General features: G+C 36.6%; 1 protein-coding gene across 4 annotated transcripts in view; it reads right to left on the bottom strand.

Annotated features, from left to right (window-relative positions):
* TTC39C (tetratricopeptide repeat domain 39C) overlaps positions 1-17,498 on the bottom strand; it is a 39,323-nt gene that overhangs the window by 21,317 nt on the left and 508 nt on the right. The window contains exons 1-5 of one of the 4 annotated variants that reach the window (XM_026058639.1): positions 17,241-17,402; positions 6,349-6,480; positions 5,715-5,763; positions 4,013-4,141; positions 2,632-2,746 (exon numbers count right to left, since the gene is read on the bottom strand). In XM_026058639.1, the coding sequence (XP_025914424.1) occupies positions 2,632-2,746; positions 4,013-4,141; positions 5,715-5,763; positions 6,349-6,480; positions 17,241-17,386 (571 nt within the window). In that variant the 5' untranslated portion in view covers positions 17,387-17,402. Of the gene's footprint in view, positions 1-2,631; positions 2,747-4,012; positions 4,142-5,714; positions 5,764-6,348; positions 6,481-6,731; positions 6,843-17,240; positions 17,410-17,498 lie in introns of those variants that run through there. The other 3 variants (XM_026058640.1, XM_026058642.1, XM_026058641.1) reach the window with 3 other exon arrangements.

Below are 17,498 nucleotides of genomic sequence, written 5' to 3'. Positions count from 1 at the left end.
GGAACTGCAGTGATAAAGCAGTTAAAAAGACCAAAAATAAGGGGAAAAAAGCATGGATATAGCAACAGTGTTCTAAACAGATCACCAAATTTGCAAAGATCAGTGTCATAACCGGAGCCAGAATTAGAAAATATGTGTGTGTCAAAAAAGCGAAAATGCTATCAATACCAAACCACTCTGTATACCTGCTTGACATGTTTTTGACAAACTCCTTCCAACTGCAAAAAAGGAATTCCTAAAAAGACTACCATTGTTGACTAGTATAACCTTTTTTAGATTTTTGTTATATGAAGAGGAGATGAAGCCACTTTGACAGTCTTAAGAAACCACAGTGAGAAAAACTGCAAGATTTGTATTCTCAGTTGTGGCAGAAGGGTTAAACTTGCTGCCAACATGAGCTGAAACTATTAAAAAAATTAATACCAAACTCAACATAGAGCACTCAACTACCTGTTATAATAAAAAATGCAAACCCCTGCCATGATTCAGCTTTAGTATAAAGCTAATGTTACTTAAATTTTCAGCAATTAGATCACTTTTTGGCTGCACAAAGTTATGTGGTTCACCACAAGATGAACGCTTATACAATTATGTAGAGCAATACAACAGAAATAATAAGGAAAAACCCACATTTTACTTATCCTACAGACTGTTTCTGTTAATAGCTTTGATAAACTATTGCACTCTGATGCATGCATCAAATGGAAAAGACATATGATACAAAAAAAAGAAAACCCACCCAGTCTGAGGCTTTACACTAACAAAGCAGAACCCTATAGACTTGACATACTAAGATAAAATAATGAATTAAAATAATGAATTCCTGACTTTACAAACATAAAAATTTCACAATCAAGCCCAATCACTGAGCTGAGATTTCCTAGCATGAACTTCTGAAACTCGTCATCAGACCAATGACAGCAGTGTTTATAAACATAAAGAAAGGGTAGTTCAATATTGCTGTTGGAAGATAATTTTAAGTTGCTGTATTATTAATTTTATTATAAAGCTATTGCTATTGCATCCGTGAGGGTGGAAAAAAAAAAATCTAAAATGTGTTAGCCCGCTATGCTATTAAAAGCCACGTAAGCAAGTGGCTTGTGCACTGTCATATGCTTCTTGCCAAACTCTCCCAGGAAGAAAAACACAAGAATTTTTTCTACCCATCCACTTATCAGCAAAATCTGCCTCTGAAGAAATGACATTCATTTCAATGATCTGGTTGCTATTTCTATACAGAAATGCAATCATAAAAACAAGATGTTTATACATAATCAGAAAGGCAATACAGTCAAAAAATTAACTAAAATAACAGACCCAGCAGTTCAGCAAAACGGTGCCACAATGGCAGCCACTAATAGTCACAGAGACAGTGTTTAACCTCTTGAAAATCTTAACGAAAGATTTTAAGGATGTTTTTACTCAGTAGAGAAACCCAGATATGCTGCATGTTCTGCAGTACTCTGCTAACCACTTTAGTTYTCTGAGCAGCAGACAAGAAAAAAGGGGACAGACACCACGCTCAGTAACTGCTTTGGATGCTGTAATGCGGCTGCAGAATACATACTGAAATGATGAAAAAAAGCTTAGAGAGAAGGGGGGGGACCCACAAACAAATGAATGAAAACYCAGAGCTGAGAAAAAGAAAACCCTACCTTCTTACACACTGACACAGCAGACAAAAACACTCCCTGAATTTCTGTTAACTAGAACCAAGTACATTCTTGATGTCCTGGCTTAGAAGAAACCAAGTCTGCATATCGCACAGAAAGCATTACGTCCTTGACTGAAGATCTTAGCATTATTTTAATGATAATTTGGGTATTATTTTCCTGGTTCCTTCCAGCTGATCCGCGGGGTTTTCACTGACATCTGCTCTGACTGCCATCGCTTGCTCTTTGCTAATTCCGGGGAGTACTTGGGAACATGCTTCTGTAGCACATGACCTTGACTACTTTTTATATGAACTCAGCGGTGAAGGAATGTTTCCAGTTTATGCAGGAGAACCAGTAATGCAAAAGAAACTTAAAAAATAGCTCTGCAGCTGAGACAAGGAGGTTTGTTTTCCACAAATCACAATTAACCTCTTTGGCATGCGAGAACACATTTAGGTGCCCAAAGAATAAGAATTGATTCAGCTCATCCATCTTCAACACACTTCACTAAAATTACTTTTGCTGGCAGTTTGTCATCTCCCCGAGTTCCCACTAACATCCTGCATAGGAGACACCAGGCTTCAGCTGTTCTTAACTTCTTGTGTACCTCATGCGGCCTGCAAGATAAAGATGCTACCCATCTTTGTACCAGCTCCTACAATGCCTCTATGGGAACATGCAAAGGATTCCAGCCTAAGAAGAACCAGCTGAATATGATTACTGGCATGCAAAAAGTGGAAAGCTGTAGTTTGTAGCAATCCAATTCACCTTATGATACTTCTGTGTACACAAAGGTAGAACAATACCTCTGCAAGCACATGAATCTTGGAAAATCCATCCCTTGTTTCAAATGGAACTGTTTTTTATTACAAAGCAATCATCTTTACTGATGTTAATAATCATTGTGCTGCTTTACTATCAAGCTTTACTTACACGCATATCATGCAAAAAACCAAACATTAAAGCCACAGCACACCTGATAATTCCTGTTTTACAAATGACAGCACAGCCAAGTAGACTTGACAGTCAGCTACAATTATTTGTCTTTGTAGTCGATCAGTCATGGATACAGTGGATTTTCGTCCATCTACCTGTATGAAATACACAAACAGAGCAGAGGGGAAAAAAGTTATTTTAACATCAAACTGAAATCCTGTCTTTGTGCAACATTTAATACAGTTGAATTAGTAATTTTTCCATTGTGATTGTTGGTATTTTTAATTTCCAAGTAATATTGCTTTTAACTAAAGTGGCCAAACAATTTGTATGAAAACATAAAAAAAGGATATAAAATCCATAGGTTTTTGTAACTTGATAAGTCTGAGCAGGACACGTGGCAAGATCTGCCTTATTTAGTACAACTTTTCCTTGTAATTGCTTTCTAAAATGCTTAAACCACATTCCTTAAAGACTGCAAAAATAATGCAGAATACTATTTTAAAAGATACTAAGTTAACAAATCCAAAATTAACTGCTAGGGGAAGTATTGCTATTAAAATAGTTTAGCCCTTAAGAATGCTGAGTTATGCTGAATGTTCTTTGACAGCACCTCAAGCAAGTTCCTACTTAATAAGCAGGGAAACCTTATATATGTGTGATCAGCTTTGGGTTTTTTGTTTTGAAGATTTTACAAACACTCAGAACACATTTAAACATTATACAATTATTAATACATGCATCAAATATGAAACTAATGTGTTAGATAGGAAGAACACAAAAAGGGATACATAGTGAGTGGCAGGAAAAATATAGTGCCTCTTAAGAACATGCAATTAAGTATGTCAGGTTCAATGCTTTCTATCAAGTAAACTAAATATCAAGGAGAAACAGTTTTTCCTTTTTCTGCTGTAGATCTACAGTGTCACACTGGGAAAGCCACTCAACATTTTTATGACACTACTGTCTTTACTRTTTCCCAGTTTGCATGCTATATTCTTCGTTGATTATTTAGAACAAAAATTCTAAAATAGGAAGAAAAATTCCCTAGGAATTGCCTGGCACATAGCACAATGCGGTCTCAGTCTCATGACTTCTGAACATTACTACAGCATATATAAATTAAAATGACCCTAATTAGCCAGGTTAAATGTTTCCTGAAATAATTCTAGTAGATCACAAATTTGTGGTGTTAAGAAAAGTATTAGCAGTATCAAACAACCTACTGCTTTAGAAGAGGAATTGCCTGAATCTATCTTATACTTAAGAAATTTAAGCAAAATGTTCAACTGGAGTTAGTTTCTAATCACAACTGTTTTCCACACACCAAAATCATCTAGTCAAAATACCAAGAGGGCAGAAAGATTTCCCGAAATATTTTTTCCAATACACAACTCCATATTTTCAAATAATGCTCTTACATTCTTTTTAATTTTATTCTTGATTGTTTCAATAACTCCAGCTTCTTCACTCTCACAAAGTTTTTCTGTAGCCTTTAAGTCATCACATGCCAGCTGCATTTTCTCTTCTTCAAATGTCATCATGGCATTCTTCCAAAAATAGAACACAGATTTGAATGATAAAAATCACAAACAAACATAAACCTGTTATTGCTACAAAAGCTACAGGAAAGCTATTTCCATACAAGTTTGGCAATAAAACTGCTACTACTTTTCTTTTAAACACATCTTAATACATACACACACAGCAGTACACATACTTTTACACAAAAAAATAAAAACAGAGATTTAAGAACACCTTTCCAAAATTTCAAAAGACTGAAATCAGAACATATTCACTAAGTCCTGTTCCCTTCTCTTAACAAAAATTAACATGCAGTCAAACTGAATACGCTGTCATATTACATTAAGCAAAAATTAAAAAAAATTTCCTTTCATGAACATAAGGCATGATTTGCATCTGTGCAGATACTGCTTTTATTTAATTCATCCGCATAAATAATAGGCCTGCAAAGTCAGGAACAATTAACAACTGTTGCATTGTAAGAAATAGCGTGCAGAATTCCTACGTATGTTTGAAGAAAATGCACCAGACTCCAACTCCTGTTGAACCCATTTAGAAAGAATTTTAGAACAAATAACTTTCTTTTCCTGCTGCTTTAGTTAATGAAAGGTCTGAATGACACAGGCACATGAAGTGCTGCAGCTATCTTTAGAACAGTAGCTAAGTGGCTAAGCAGAAGCTGTTCAAGATCCACTGATGCTGCACTGTGATGCTGCACTGGCTCAGCACATCAATTCMGACAAGCAAGCCTGAGCAAGTCTCTCTCCTTCCTTCCTCCTCCCCATTCCATTGGCTTAAAGCAAGCGTATGCCGCAGGAGGTTTCCCAACCAATATACCTTTCTACATTGCATAGCCTACAGACACTAGAAAGAATTCAAATTAATTTAATTTACAACATATGAATTTCTGGCATATTATAATAAATTCTGATTTTAAGAAAGGTATTACCATAGCGAATTTCTGATGCAACATAAGATTAAGCAGCAAAGTCAGAATAAGGACAGCCTATAAAAACAAGATCTGAATGTTTTCCAATACATCAACTCATTTATTTTTTTTTTTTGGGGGGGGGGGGAGAGTAATGCAAGATATCTTAATTTTTCCTATGAAAGCACTTAACAGAACTAACATGTTTTCGTTATGACTCTTCAATCAGTCAATATTCTCAGTTCTCATATATTCAAAAAGGCAGCAACATGAATGGATTTAAGATTAACAACCTCCACCCTGTCGTACTGCTGAGAAAGTCTTCAATACTAACAGCTATTAAGAAAATGGTATTTATAAGTGTTATTTTAATGCCATATCTACTGCTCATTTAAGAAAGTTTTTATGGCTCTTTTAATGGAAAACAGATACTTCATACATTTAAGAAGCTGAATCACAGAACCCTTGCTTTCTATTTAAACCATATGAGCAAACAAACTTTATATAACAATGATTTGTTTTCTAGCTATGTTTAATCTAAAACTTTGGAAAAAAAAGTCTAAAAAAAAGTCTAAAAAATAAATAAATTAAGAGTATCCACCATTGTGAACACATTCATGCACAAAGATTAATTACAAAAGAAAAGATATATACTCTCTGTATTTACTCACCAAAAAACTGACAAAACTGGCTCCAAAACTCATTAATGGACTATGGTTTCTGTCAAGAGAACAAAATGCAGTTAACTACAATGGCACATAACACCAATATTACATTACTTAATTTTAAATCATGATTATACACCTGTAAATAAACCCTATTTTTTTAATATCAAGTTACAAACAACTACTGTATCATTCTGCAAAATATGATGGAAACAGGAAGCCAAAAAATCATCATTTTTACTAAGACTTGAATATACCTTTACAAAAAATTAAATTTTCAAGTATTAAGCAGTAGATATTTTAAGAGAAAATATTGTTATCAAAATATAATTAGTGCAGGATCAAAGAAAATTTAAGAACTGCAGAAATTTCAAAATCCACTAATTCTACTCTTCTCTATCAATTGTCACCACAATTCTGACCTACCAGACAAATGTTAMCTGGTTCCACTAAGCGACTCCCAGCCCTGTTCCCATGAGTTAGGTTAACCTACCTAAAACCATAAACAAAACAAAACAAAAGCCACAAAATAAATTGCTGGAAATATGAAGTTCTATTCTTATGGTTCTTTAGCTGCTTTATTTCAAGCCTGGAGTACAAATCTTACTATACAGTATGGAACAGTTTAAATATGTTTCACCTTTTCTGTTTGCAGAGATTTCCAAAAGAGTGAAAGCAACTGCTGGACCAAAAACGTAGGCAGCCAAGATCTTGGTAATACATGGGACAAGTTTCAAGCTTCAGGACTACTGCAGTCACACAGACCATGAGGCTGTAGTCAAGTCAGATAACACACACTAAAAACCTGTTTTCAGGATCTCACTGCATCTACTGTTCAGCTTTAGGAATCACTGACTGTCAGTTTATATGTCCATGTATAAATACCATTACAGGAGTAAAGCTAAAATACGTTCAGCACTCCAGAAGAAAGAATAATATATGAACACTAACTTCTCTTCTAGGTTTTAGGAAAAAGTTACATTTACACTGTAAGTACACATATTGCTACAGTATGGTACTTACGCTGTTTCTAACTTAATTCTGCAAGCATCAGTTTAAAGCAGATTTTAAACTGGGATAGGCATTTGAAAAAACCTGGAAGAAGCAATATATTGTTTATTACAACACACATTTTCACTAATAAAGCTATAATAGAATACACCGGATTCTTTTCAAAAGGTAGTCATTAATATCCCCCCTCCATTTTCTTTTTGATTTAGTGTACATAGACAAAAAGGAAAAGAACAAGAACAAAAAAGAAAAACAAGTACATTAAACAAGAAAAATTAGACCTGAAAATCCTTCCCTTTATCTACACTGCTCATTTCCAGATATACATATAAAAGTAAAAATCAACTTATAATTTTTTCATTATTGTTTCAAAAGAAAAATGAGTTAAATATTTTCCTCTTTGTTGGCAGTCCTAAAAGAAAAGCTGCCAGTAAATGCCTCTGCTACTCCGTATCTGGACCATTCTCTACCAACAACTGTGTTATAAAGACAGGTAGAAATCAGCCACAGGAGTTACATTTGCCRCATCTGGCGTTTTCAGCAGGACCTCAGACTGCAGAGGGTACATCCCTGTCTCATAATCCACCTTTCAACTCACGAGGCCCCCGTTGCACGGTCTTACCACCCTGCTGTGGAGCACGATCTCCACCAGTTTTCAAGGACGCACTTACTATCCCGTCAGCACTCTGCAGATCTAAAACAGCAAAATAGGTTCCTGCAGGACATTTTGATGTTTATGTCCTTATGGACRAAGTTGCACCTACATAATACTTTCAAGGAAGCTCAAAGGTAATCCAAATGTTTCACTTTTGAGCTTCGAGGGTGTGGGAGAATAAGGTAGGTAGTTTGGGGTATGATTTTTTGTTTGTTTTAAATGAGATGTCAAAATAATCCTTATTTAGCATCATAAAGCAATCAATCTTTCATACTGAAATCCATTCAGAAGGGAGAACTTCCTGAGTTTGACRAAGGAAAAACTATTTTTCCGAGTGAATTACAAGTAGTCAACCATGACAGTCTTTGAATGTAACCAGAAAAAATACAAGACACAAGAAATCCTTAATAAAGCTTGCACCTTTCAATAAAAATCTTTAGAACACACTTTGAATGTTAAGTTTCTATCCACAATGAAAAAATTTTACTTCAGCAGTAGACATAGATCTAAGGAGGTTATTTTAATGTCGTGATTTTAAATTTGAGCATCTGAACACCTGTAAAAAATTATCTGTAAAACAGATGAGAAAAACCATCTCTCACTAAAACTTTGTACAACAGGATCCAAGATTTTGTTTGTTTTTGAAGCATGTGCATTAGCAAATCAAATATGCTTAGCAACATATAGATTTTGTTCTCAGAAGAGTGAGCATCCAGACATTCCTTATGACTTGGCAAGATAGATATTGGTTTTATCAGCAAAACATAAATGCAAATTAAATTTTGTGCAATTACAGAACAAGTAGTAAAAATGGTGCATATGAAAGTATCTTAGATTCTAGACCTTTTTTTCATTTTCTGTGTATTTATAAAAAAAAGAGCCTTTTATTATAGAAATAGGTAAGCTGTTAAAGCTTAAAAAAATTGAAACCTAACAGCGTTAGAGGTAAAGTGATTCCCCATCTGTGGGAATAAAATTTTCAAATAGAGTAACTTGAATAACTGCCATATTTGGGAGTGAGACCCCTAAAAAGAAACAACTGGTAACACAGTTAAGAACGAAACAGCATAATCTCTCATTCAGCAGCTCAATATATACATTAATTTGGACGTGGCATTCAAGCATCATTTTACTAAATGTATTTTTTTTCCTCTTCTGAACTTAAAAACCTGTTCTTAAGAGCATACATTTATCTGTGAAGGCATCAACATTTAAATAAACATCTTGAAAGCCTGTAGATTTCTTTTTGGTAGTATTTTAATATTATGTTAAAGACAGATGGCTAGTTACAGTTGAGTCAACTGCTTTTCCAAGATACCAAAAGATAAAGAATTTTTCATTGCTTGCCAATAAACATTTATCTAAGTATAAACACTGAGAAGTTTCTTCCACAAATATTTATCTTGTAAACTGATYTGTCAAAATGGCTTCCCCATTTGCACTTGGACACCCATAACTAGACTGCCTTTACAGTTCTTCTCCTATCAAAGACAAAACAAAACAAAAAAATACCTTTGAGAGCCGCATCACTCTACTCTGAAATTATCACTAGCTATAAATACATCAGGTGGAATGTTACAGATTGAATGATTGACAATTAAAAAGGACTTCCTATAAAAAGCGTTGTCATTAAGCACATATGGACTGCTTTATCACCCTGAAGCAAGAAAACACCATATTTAACATTATCTGTGAAATGCTTCTGTTGAGACCATGGAGTCTGGCAATCAAAACATGAAACCTCTACTCCCTCAGCATTTTGGATGTGCCATCAATAAATGAATTAAGGTATGCTTCTATCATATTCCTATGCAGTCACTGGGTAGGAACTATAGCTTGATGGAAAAATCATTTCTTAATGTAATTTTAGCATTTAAAATCCATTTTAAATAATAATTGCATTACTGTTTAAGCTTTGCAGATAGGATGTAAAACAATAAATTCTTTAATAGCTCAGTGTTACCTTCTCAAGAGCTGTAGAGCAGTTCGTAATGGCATAGTAAAGACTCAGTAAACAACACCAAGGCATGACTAATGCTGAAAGTAAGTTTCTGAAAAAAGCACACTTCCATGACAATACCCCTCAGTTCAAGCTCATTATCAATGTCTGCTGAAGCGACCTTCAGCATCAGACACGATTCCACATCTTTTGCCAGAATCCAAAAAGTTGTTAAGATATAACAAAAAAAAAAAAAAAAAAGAGGCAGCACACTTGAGATAATACTAACAGTGAAACAGTGACCACATCTATGTTGACAGGATTTATGCTATTGAGCACAAATGAACCTTAGGACACTGCACTAACCAAGTTATCTTCACCACTTCAAAACAATAGCCTCTAATAAGGGGGAAAAAAAAAAAAAGATTTTTAATTAGCCCAAAGATAAAGTTTAGCATCAGGGCCAAACAAGTCCCACATTGAGACCGCTGAACTACATTCTCTTACAGATCTATGCATAGTACAGTAGGATTCACCAAATTATCTTTGTATCTTCTTCTCAAACTATCGCAAAATATCTTCCATTCATATGCCATAGTCGAAATTTTGGGGGTCCTAACTGAGGATAATAGATTACTATATATTTAAATCTACCCCAATTTGAAAGAGCATTTAAGCATGAGGCTTGCATCATCAATTTGCTTAACTACTGTCCTCAATACCTTCATGAATGGGGGTGCTAACCAGCAATCCAAGCAACTTAAAATCAGTTAGACCTTAAAAATATTAAATCCCCAACTGCGACAATATTTTTGTTCTTATTTGTGTCAGCATCTGGGTGCTTACCCAGGATCTGGGTGTGCAGGGCAAACACCTGGTCTCTGACAACTTCTGTGCTTGTATCCACCGTCTCAACCAGCTAAATATTTTGTGACCATTTCAGTTACCAAAGGGCCATAATGCAATCAAATAAGGCAACAGAGTGATGCTGGGTGCTTGGTACATTGTAATACTTTTGCAGATAACGATCAAACGATCAATAGGTTTTTAGATTTTTGTTATCACCTTTCTGGTGCAAAACATATGTACTATGCCAATATTCCAACCTTTGCCTGCTCAAATGCTTTCTGTGAATACTACCAATTACAGCTCTGAGCTTTTCCTTTGCTCTAAAAAGGTACCAATATCAGTACTACAATACCAACCATTTTCCTTTACTCCATCTGTTATCATACTCGGACAATTACTCTGTGGCCTCTAAAAGACAGCTTACAACATGTCTGCCATACTGAGCTTTCTACAGGAAAAAAAAGGCAAGGGAAGAGAGAAGGACACAGATCTTGGATGTACCTGCTCAGTAGATAATTTACAGATACTATTCTATAAATATGTTTTTAATACCAAATTAAAAGTTAGAAGCATTAAAATGTGTCCATTACAGAAATTCAGAAATATCTTTGAGTATTGTTTTCTACCTCCATTATTCTCTCCAGATATATTTTGCAAAATAYGATTTGTACTTTGCCTATCAAATTGGCAGTCACAAGATACTTAAAAAAAAAGTTCTATTAATACAAATTCTACACAATACCACAATAAAACTCAGTACAATTTATTTAGAAAATGAAATTAGGTATAAGTGTATGGCTTGAATTTAGTTAAGTGCTCTGAAGTAGAACTTGTTGCCTTAGAGCTCTCCCAGCTCCTCCAGTTGTATACATCGGTGTTATATGAGACATTGCTTCTCCCAGCAAACCCTGACTAATTCACCTCATTTCATGGCCTATCTTTAAGATGATCATTTACTTTCAGAAGAAAGGTCTGCCAAGCCCCATTTTTATGCATGATAACAACATCCAGGAGTTTTAAAATTTGGTTTAATAAAGCTGGGATAATACAGCCTTATTTTAATCATTAAAAACCAGAACTGAAGCACATCAGAAGAAAAATCAATTACTTCTCCTTTTTCCTTTCTACCTCCATTTTCATGATAATATTTTGCTTCAAAAATACATAAGCTTCAAAAGCTACTATAGCCTAGCTCAGGTTTATTAAAGTAGCATAATTAGCCCACCATTTCCTTCCCTCTTTTCTAGGCACTGCTACTTTAGCAACACTCCATTAAGAATTCCAGTCATCATACAGCTCGTGACGCTCAAGTTGAAACTAAACAAGTTATTTTCCTCCAAAGTGGGAGAGTAAAGCATAACAAAAATTAAGAACTTGCTCAAGTTCACAGATAAATATAGAAGCAGCTACCAAGTATTTTAGAACAAGCAGAAACACACATATTTAGTTTTAAGGGATTTACTACAAACACATACAAATCTTTTCATCATTATTCGATGGATTGTTCTAGAATATATTCTATGTATGATTTGTGAGGATACAAACATAAGGCATTTTTATACAACTACACATTTCAGCCAATATTGATGTGTGAAATAGCTAATGCAATATAAATGTATTAAAGAATCACAGAATTAAGATACATTTTAATTAAGAATTTCAAATGTCAGAGGTGGTTTATAAGTTATAATTAGCTCAAATTTGTTTTAATTGTTGAATGAGTTCTAAACACACACCGCTACTTTCACTAGAAATAGCCAACCATAAGCRAAATGCAGGAACAAGAAAAAAGTAATTCTATGGCTCTTTACTTGATTTTGTTTCGTCCTTCCCTAAATTACCAGGAGATTGTTTAGCTCTAACTTCAGGCTGTTAATTTTAGATGCACAACAATATCAAAAGAGTGGGAATTATCAAAACACTGAAAAGCATTTCAAATTGCACCTGTACTTTGAAAAGTAGTTACAGAGCTGAGAGACAACCCAGTTACTGTATATCGCCTGATCTGTACTAACTGCCTAACTGCACACACTTAAAATCCACAGCAATTACAAACTTGATCAAAATCTTTTTTCCACTGTAGGCTCAACTAACCTGACTGAAATTAGGGCAGGACAAACTATAGCAACTTAACTGACACCATGTAGCTTATTGACACTTCTGAGCTCCTGAAGTATATTAAAACAAAAGTATACCCATCCCATCACAAAAACCTGAATTAATTTATCAGAAATACTAGATCAAGGAACGGGTGCGCTAGCAAGAGTGGAAAGTCTTTACAATTTATCTTTCACAACACTACTTTCCTATGTTTTAAAATAGTAATATGTTTACTACCACACCTCTTCTGCAGTCTCCAAAGAGTGGAGAACCCTCTCCATTATAAACTCAGATTTTAGTTTTGCTTTCTGACGTCTTCCCATGGACTTCTAGCCATTGGATTTTGCTCCACATAGCAAACAGAGCTCTCAGCCTTTCTCTACCCTTTTTACCATTTCTTTTGGCAACACCAATCTGTCTCAAAAGCCACAAAACTAGGTGTAACATTCAACCTGATCATCTCTAGAGATCACTAGATCCAGATATTGAAGATTTAAACTGTATAACACTAAGTTTTTCTAACCTATTCACATTAACTAGAAAACTGATGCTGATTTTTTCGCACATCTATTACTATAATGTGCTTCTAACCTTGAGAAATGAAATTTAATCTCACTAACATACATTTAGAATAGTGCCAGTAAAAATCACTTCCCTCATAAGTCACTTACGACTTCACTCCTTTCCATATATCCACCCAGCTGCTGCTCTTCTCCCTCTACTGCTCTGATAAACAATAGCAAACATGGCTTTTATCAGGGCATCCCTGACTTATTCTCACACCACCAATCGAGATGCCATCATCCTTCTCCAGCTGACTCATATCAGTTCCCACTCTTCCATCCTTAACTTTAAAGAAGCTACTGAAACATTTACCAAGTCACTTAATTTTTGTTAAGAGTGCTTTGCCAAGCTCCGTAAATGAGAGTCTGCAACAAGGGTTAGACTGCTCATACATGGGCCACAGTTTACCTGCGGGTCTTAATGTCACCTTGTAGTCCTGTTATTTTCATCTGTTGCCTCACCTTATACTTGAATCATAAGTATTTTGAACCACAGACACCATTTTTACTTAGGAATGGTTCAAACACCTACCACAACGGGATTTCTGTTCCATTACTGAAGTTTGTATGTCTGGTAATAAGTATACTATGTATTAGGCACTTCTCCTCATTTTTATGCTTGCTCTAGCTTACCATTTTTCTCCACATTCTCTTTTCCCATAACAGATCATAGGGCATGTTTTCATACACTGACTCTATTCTTTAGCCTTCACAGATTTTGTCTTAGAATCATGTCTTCTCAGCACCCTCTTTGTTTTCTTCTTCAGAGAAGACCTTATTATACACATCTCACTTCTCCATCTTGTACCACTTCTCTTTTTACTYGCACACAACCTAAAAATTTTAATCAATTCTTCTCAGAAGAGTCATTMATGCAAAGAGTCAAACGTTTCCCTGGTAGGAAACAGAAGGCTGTTGGATTCCTTACGAGATATCATTCCCAGTCTTACCTGGATGCTTTCTATTGTGAATCAAGATCCAGCTAAAAAAACTTTTGATTATATTTGACACTATCTCCCATCCTCCTATCCAGAGGAAGCTTTCAACCATTTTTGATTTGCAAATGGTGTTAAAAAGTGAAGAATCAGCAAGAGAGTCTTCTGACAGTTTCTTCTTTTCCTAATTACTTTTTGCAGACACAAAAGTAGTTCAAGTGTCCATAAAGCTAAAAAGAAAAGAGAGCACGCCAGCTCCATTGGCTTTTTTGATAGTGTCAGGGTGGTCCACCAAAATGATACTTCACAGGCTGATTTTGGGCCCCATATCCAATGCCCACATTATAGGTTAACTTTCATTTCTCTTGCAGTTTTCAAAGGTACTCAAAATTTAAACCAATCAGAACTAGGACAGTTTTAGTATTGTTCAAACTAAACAGAAGGATTGACATCTGCAAATTTCGAGTATGAGTTAAACTCTGTGGTGACCTGACAAAGCTAAAAGCAAAGACAGTGGTGCTGTCCGTTGCAAATTTATGAAATTGTTTTATCAGTTTGCATTCGATTAAGGTTCAGAGGGCTATCACTACAAGTACACTGAGGATCTAGATTTCTTCAAAAAATAAAGCTTATGTAGATGCTGATGTTATTTGCAGATGATTTTTCAAACCCTGATAACAATCTTATATCAAGTGTAGTTTAACATAAAACAAGTCATAAGCCATACCTGACGAAACACTAACTGGTTTACAGCAGTAGTCAATGCAGTTTTAACTACTGGTGTGATCTGACACATAGCAAACACATTCAACTGTCTTCTTGACGTTTTGAACAGATACGTATGAGCTCTAAACCCTGAGACAAAAACAGTATTTTATTACCTATACCTCTGTCCAGCACAGAAATGATGGCTCAAAAGCCAATCAATTCAAAGTACCACCACTCTTCAAAGGCATGACTATACTGTTGTGGTTATACCCATAAAAAACAGTTGCAATTTCTATCCTAGTTTCCTCAAGAGCTGAATTATGACCAGTTTTCAAAATGACTTTGGGTTCATAAGCTGGCTTTTTAGAAGACATGGAAATGCAGAGTAGAAAAGAAAGAAGCAGATCCAACCTATCTTGTAATGACAGCTGTGTTTAGGCTCATCAAGATTGTCCATTTTCCCATAAGGACTGCAGAACAGATTTGAATTTAATTTTTCACAAAATCACTCAAGGTGGCAAATGAAGAAAAAAAAAAGGAAGTAATAATGAAATAAGTAATAAAAAACAGAAGTAAAGTAACAGTTTATAAGGAACAACTTTAACATTTCAACTGAAGTGACTAATAAAACTGAAGTTTTGCTGCATAATTGGGTTTCCAAGTGATCTTTAGAGTCTTAATAGGTTTCTGCAAGAAAACAATGCCTTGTTCCTCCCTTCATTTCTAAGAATCATTTGATGACTGTTAAACTTCTGAAGCAGAGCTAAACTACCTGCACAGGCAATGGTCTATAATTAACACTTTCTATAATAGAGGTCCCATTTCAAGCACACACAGACAAAAACATACTCATTTAAGACTGTATGCAAAGAGGCATTTATTAGTGTTTCTTAAGTCCTTTTAGGGAAGAACACATCCCAGACAAGCATTAAACAAAACTATTGGGGAGAGGTGGGGCACAGGGGGAAGAGGGAATCAAACTTCCCACACATCTCTCTGAAGTCCTAATTAAACACAATTAAGCAAACTTTGGTATACTTCTTTCCTACTTCTACATGAGGCTTGAACATACAGTTAACGTGCAACTCAAAGGTGTACTAGTTGACAGCAAGAGGATCCCTACTACTGATTTAAGGATGGGACAGACAGGGTTACAGACTTTCACAGTATTAAAAAAAAACCTAAGGCCATGATTAGCTATTTGTGAACCATAAAACCACTCAATCCAATGAAGGAATTCAGAGCTACTAACTTGTAGGTAGCATTTAAAGGCCAACATTAAATACTGCATAAAACTAAAAGGCACCTCTTGACAAAGCAAAACAAACAAAAATAATATAAACAACAACATACACCTGGAAAAAGGTTAGATATGAGTTTCTGTTTTTAAGAAAACAAAGAGTTGAGCAGCAAAGCTTCTAGATAACCAAAAGAACAATTTGTAGAAGATATCATTATTCATTGCCTTTATACTTAAGGGAGAACTAAACTGTATTTTGAAAATAGGAATCTTAGCAATTCTACTCTCCAGCATTACTATACAATATAAGAAGCATCATGTATTTAGACCACCTAGACTACTTTCAGATTCACAGTAGGGAGAGAAAGCAATGGCACAACACAACCAACAGGGGAGGAAAGGAAACCACAATAGGTGCTCCTTAACTGGCACTTTAAAAATAAATAGGTTATGTCCTCCCTTCCTTGGATACCTAGAACTACTGATGACCCCAACAGACTCAAGGAATAACACAAATGGTGCAATTGCATATGAACATGAACTGCATGTTAGGCATACGAGGAACACAGAATCAGGACCTTACTTGTCACCTGCGATATTCCAGTTACCTCTACACAACAGTATTACCTAGCAAGAAATCTAGTACTATGTAACACAACAGTACATACTAGAGACAGAATGACATGTTTAATTAAACATGCAAGTATACAGTTATCATTCCATTATTATTGAGAAAACAGAAGTAAGGTTTTCTTAATTTTTAATTCCCACTTCCTCCACTTTACTTCCAAACATCCTATTTCTTTCAAGCTTTACCATCTGTAAATAAAAATTTAAGCACGTTAAGTACACATCACTTACAAAGCCCTATTTTAAGTCAGTCAGGATCTTTTTTAATCATACAGACAACAGCAGTGTAGTGCATATTAATTATTTAGGGCATATGCGCAATTACAACAGCTCAGGCTTGTGTGGAACGCATGAATTCTTCCCAGACAAAAAAAGGAAGGATAGATACAGGCAACCGCCTCTGTAAGACCGACTTACACAACGGCATTAATGCCACTTTTTCTTAATTTACAAGCCTAGGCAAAACGCAGGTAGAGATTAGGAAGATTATCCTACGGCCCGAAGGCAATCACGGCGGCATTCAAGGACCTCCTGTCAGTGCCTGTTTTGCCAGCGGAAACCCGCATCAGTCCATACACGAGCATCGGGGCAACCCCCCCGCCCCCCCGAAACGCCGCCAGGTGCGCGCCTGCGTTTTCACTCGGGAGCGTTTGCGAAGTGTCCCCACGGCACCGCGGGACGGGACGGCACACGCCAGGCCCTGCCCCTGCCCTCTAACGCGTGGAAGACGGCAGTTACCTCCTACCAAAGCAAACAGCCAGACCCCTCCCCCCGTCTCCTCAACCGCCCGAAGGCGCCCGGCGGAGCGGCGCCGGCGCCCGAGGGGACAGGTGCGCCGGGCCGGGCCGCGGCCAGGCGGGGCGAGGCGAGGCGAGGCGAGGCGGCGGGGTCCCGGCGGCTACCTGTATTTCTTGAAGAGCTGGTCGGACTCGCGGAAGCCGTTGTTCAGCAGCATGTTGATGCCGGCCAGCGCCAGCTCCGCGTCCTCGATGGGCAGCGGCGCCTCCCCGTCCTCCCGCCGCGCCGGCGGTTGCTCCGAGCCGGCCATGGCGATGAGGAGACAGCGCGACCCCCCCGCAGAGGCGCGACAGCACTGCCCGCCCGTCGGCCGCGCGGCGCCGCGGCAGCCGCCTCGCACCCGCGCGCCCTCAGAAAGCGGC

Source organism: Apteryx rowi, unplaced genomic scaffold, assembly GCF_003343035.1.
Source record: "Apteryx rowi isolate R43461 unplaced genomic scaffold, aptRow1 scaffold_149, whole genome shotgun sequence".
Taxonomy (NCBI): domain Eukaryota; kingdom Metazoa; phylum Chordata; class Aves; order Apterygiformes; family Apterygidae; genus Apteryx; species Apteryx rowi.
The sequence above is the reverse complement of the archived record's forward strand: the minus strand, read 5'-3'. Positions and strand labels throughout refer to the sequence as shown.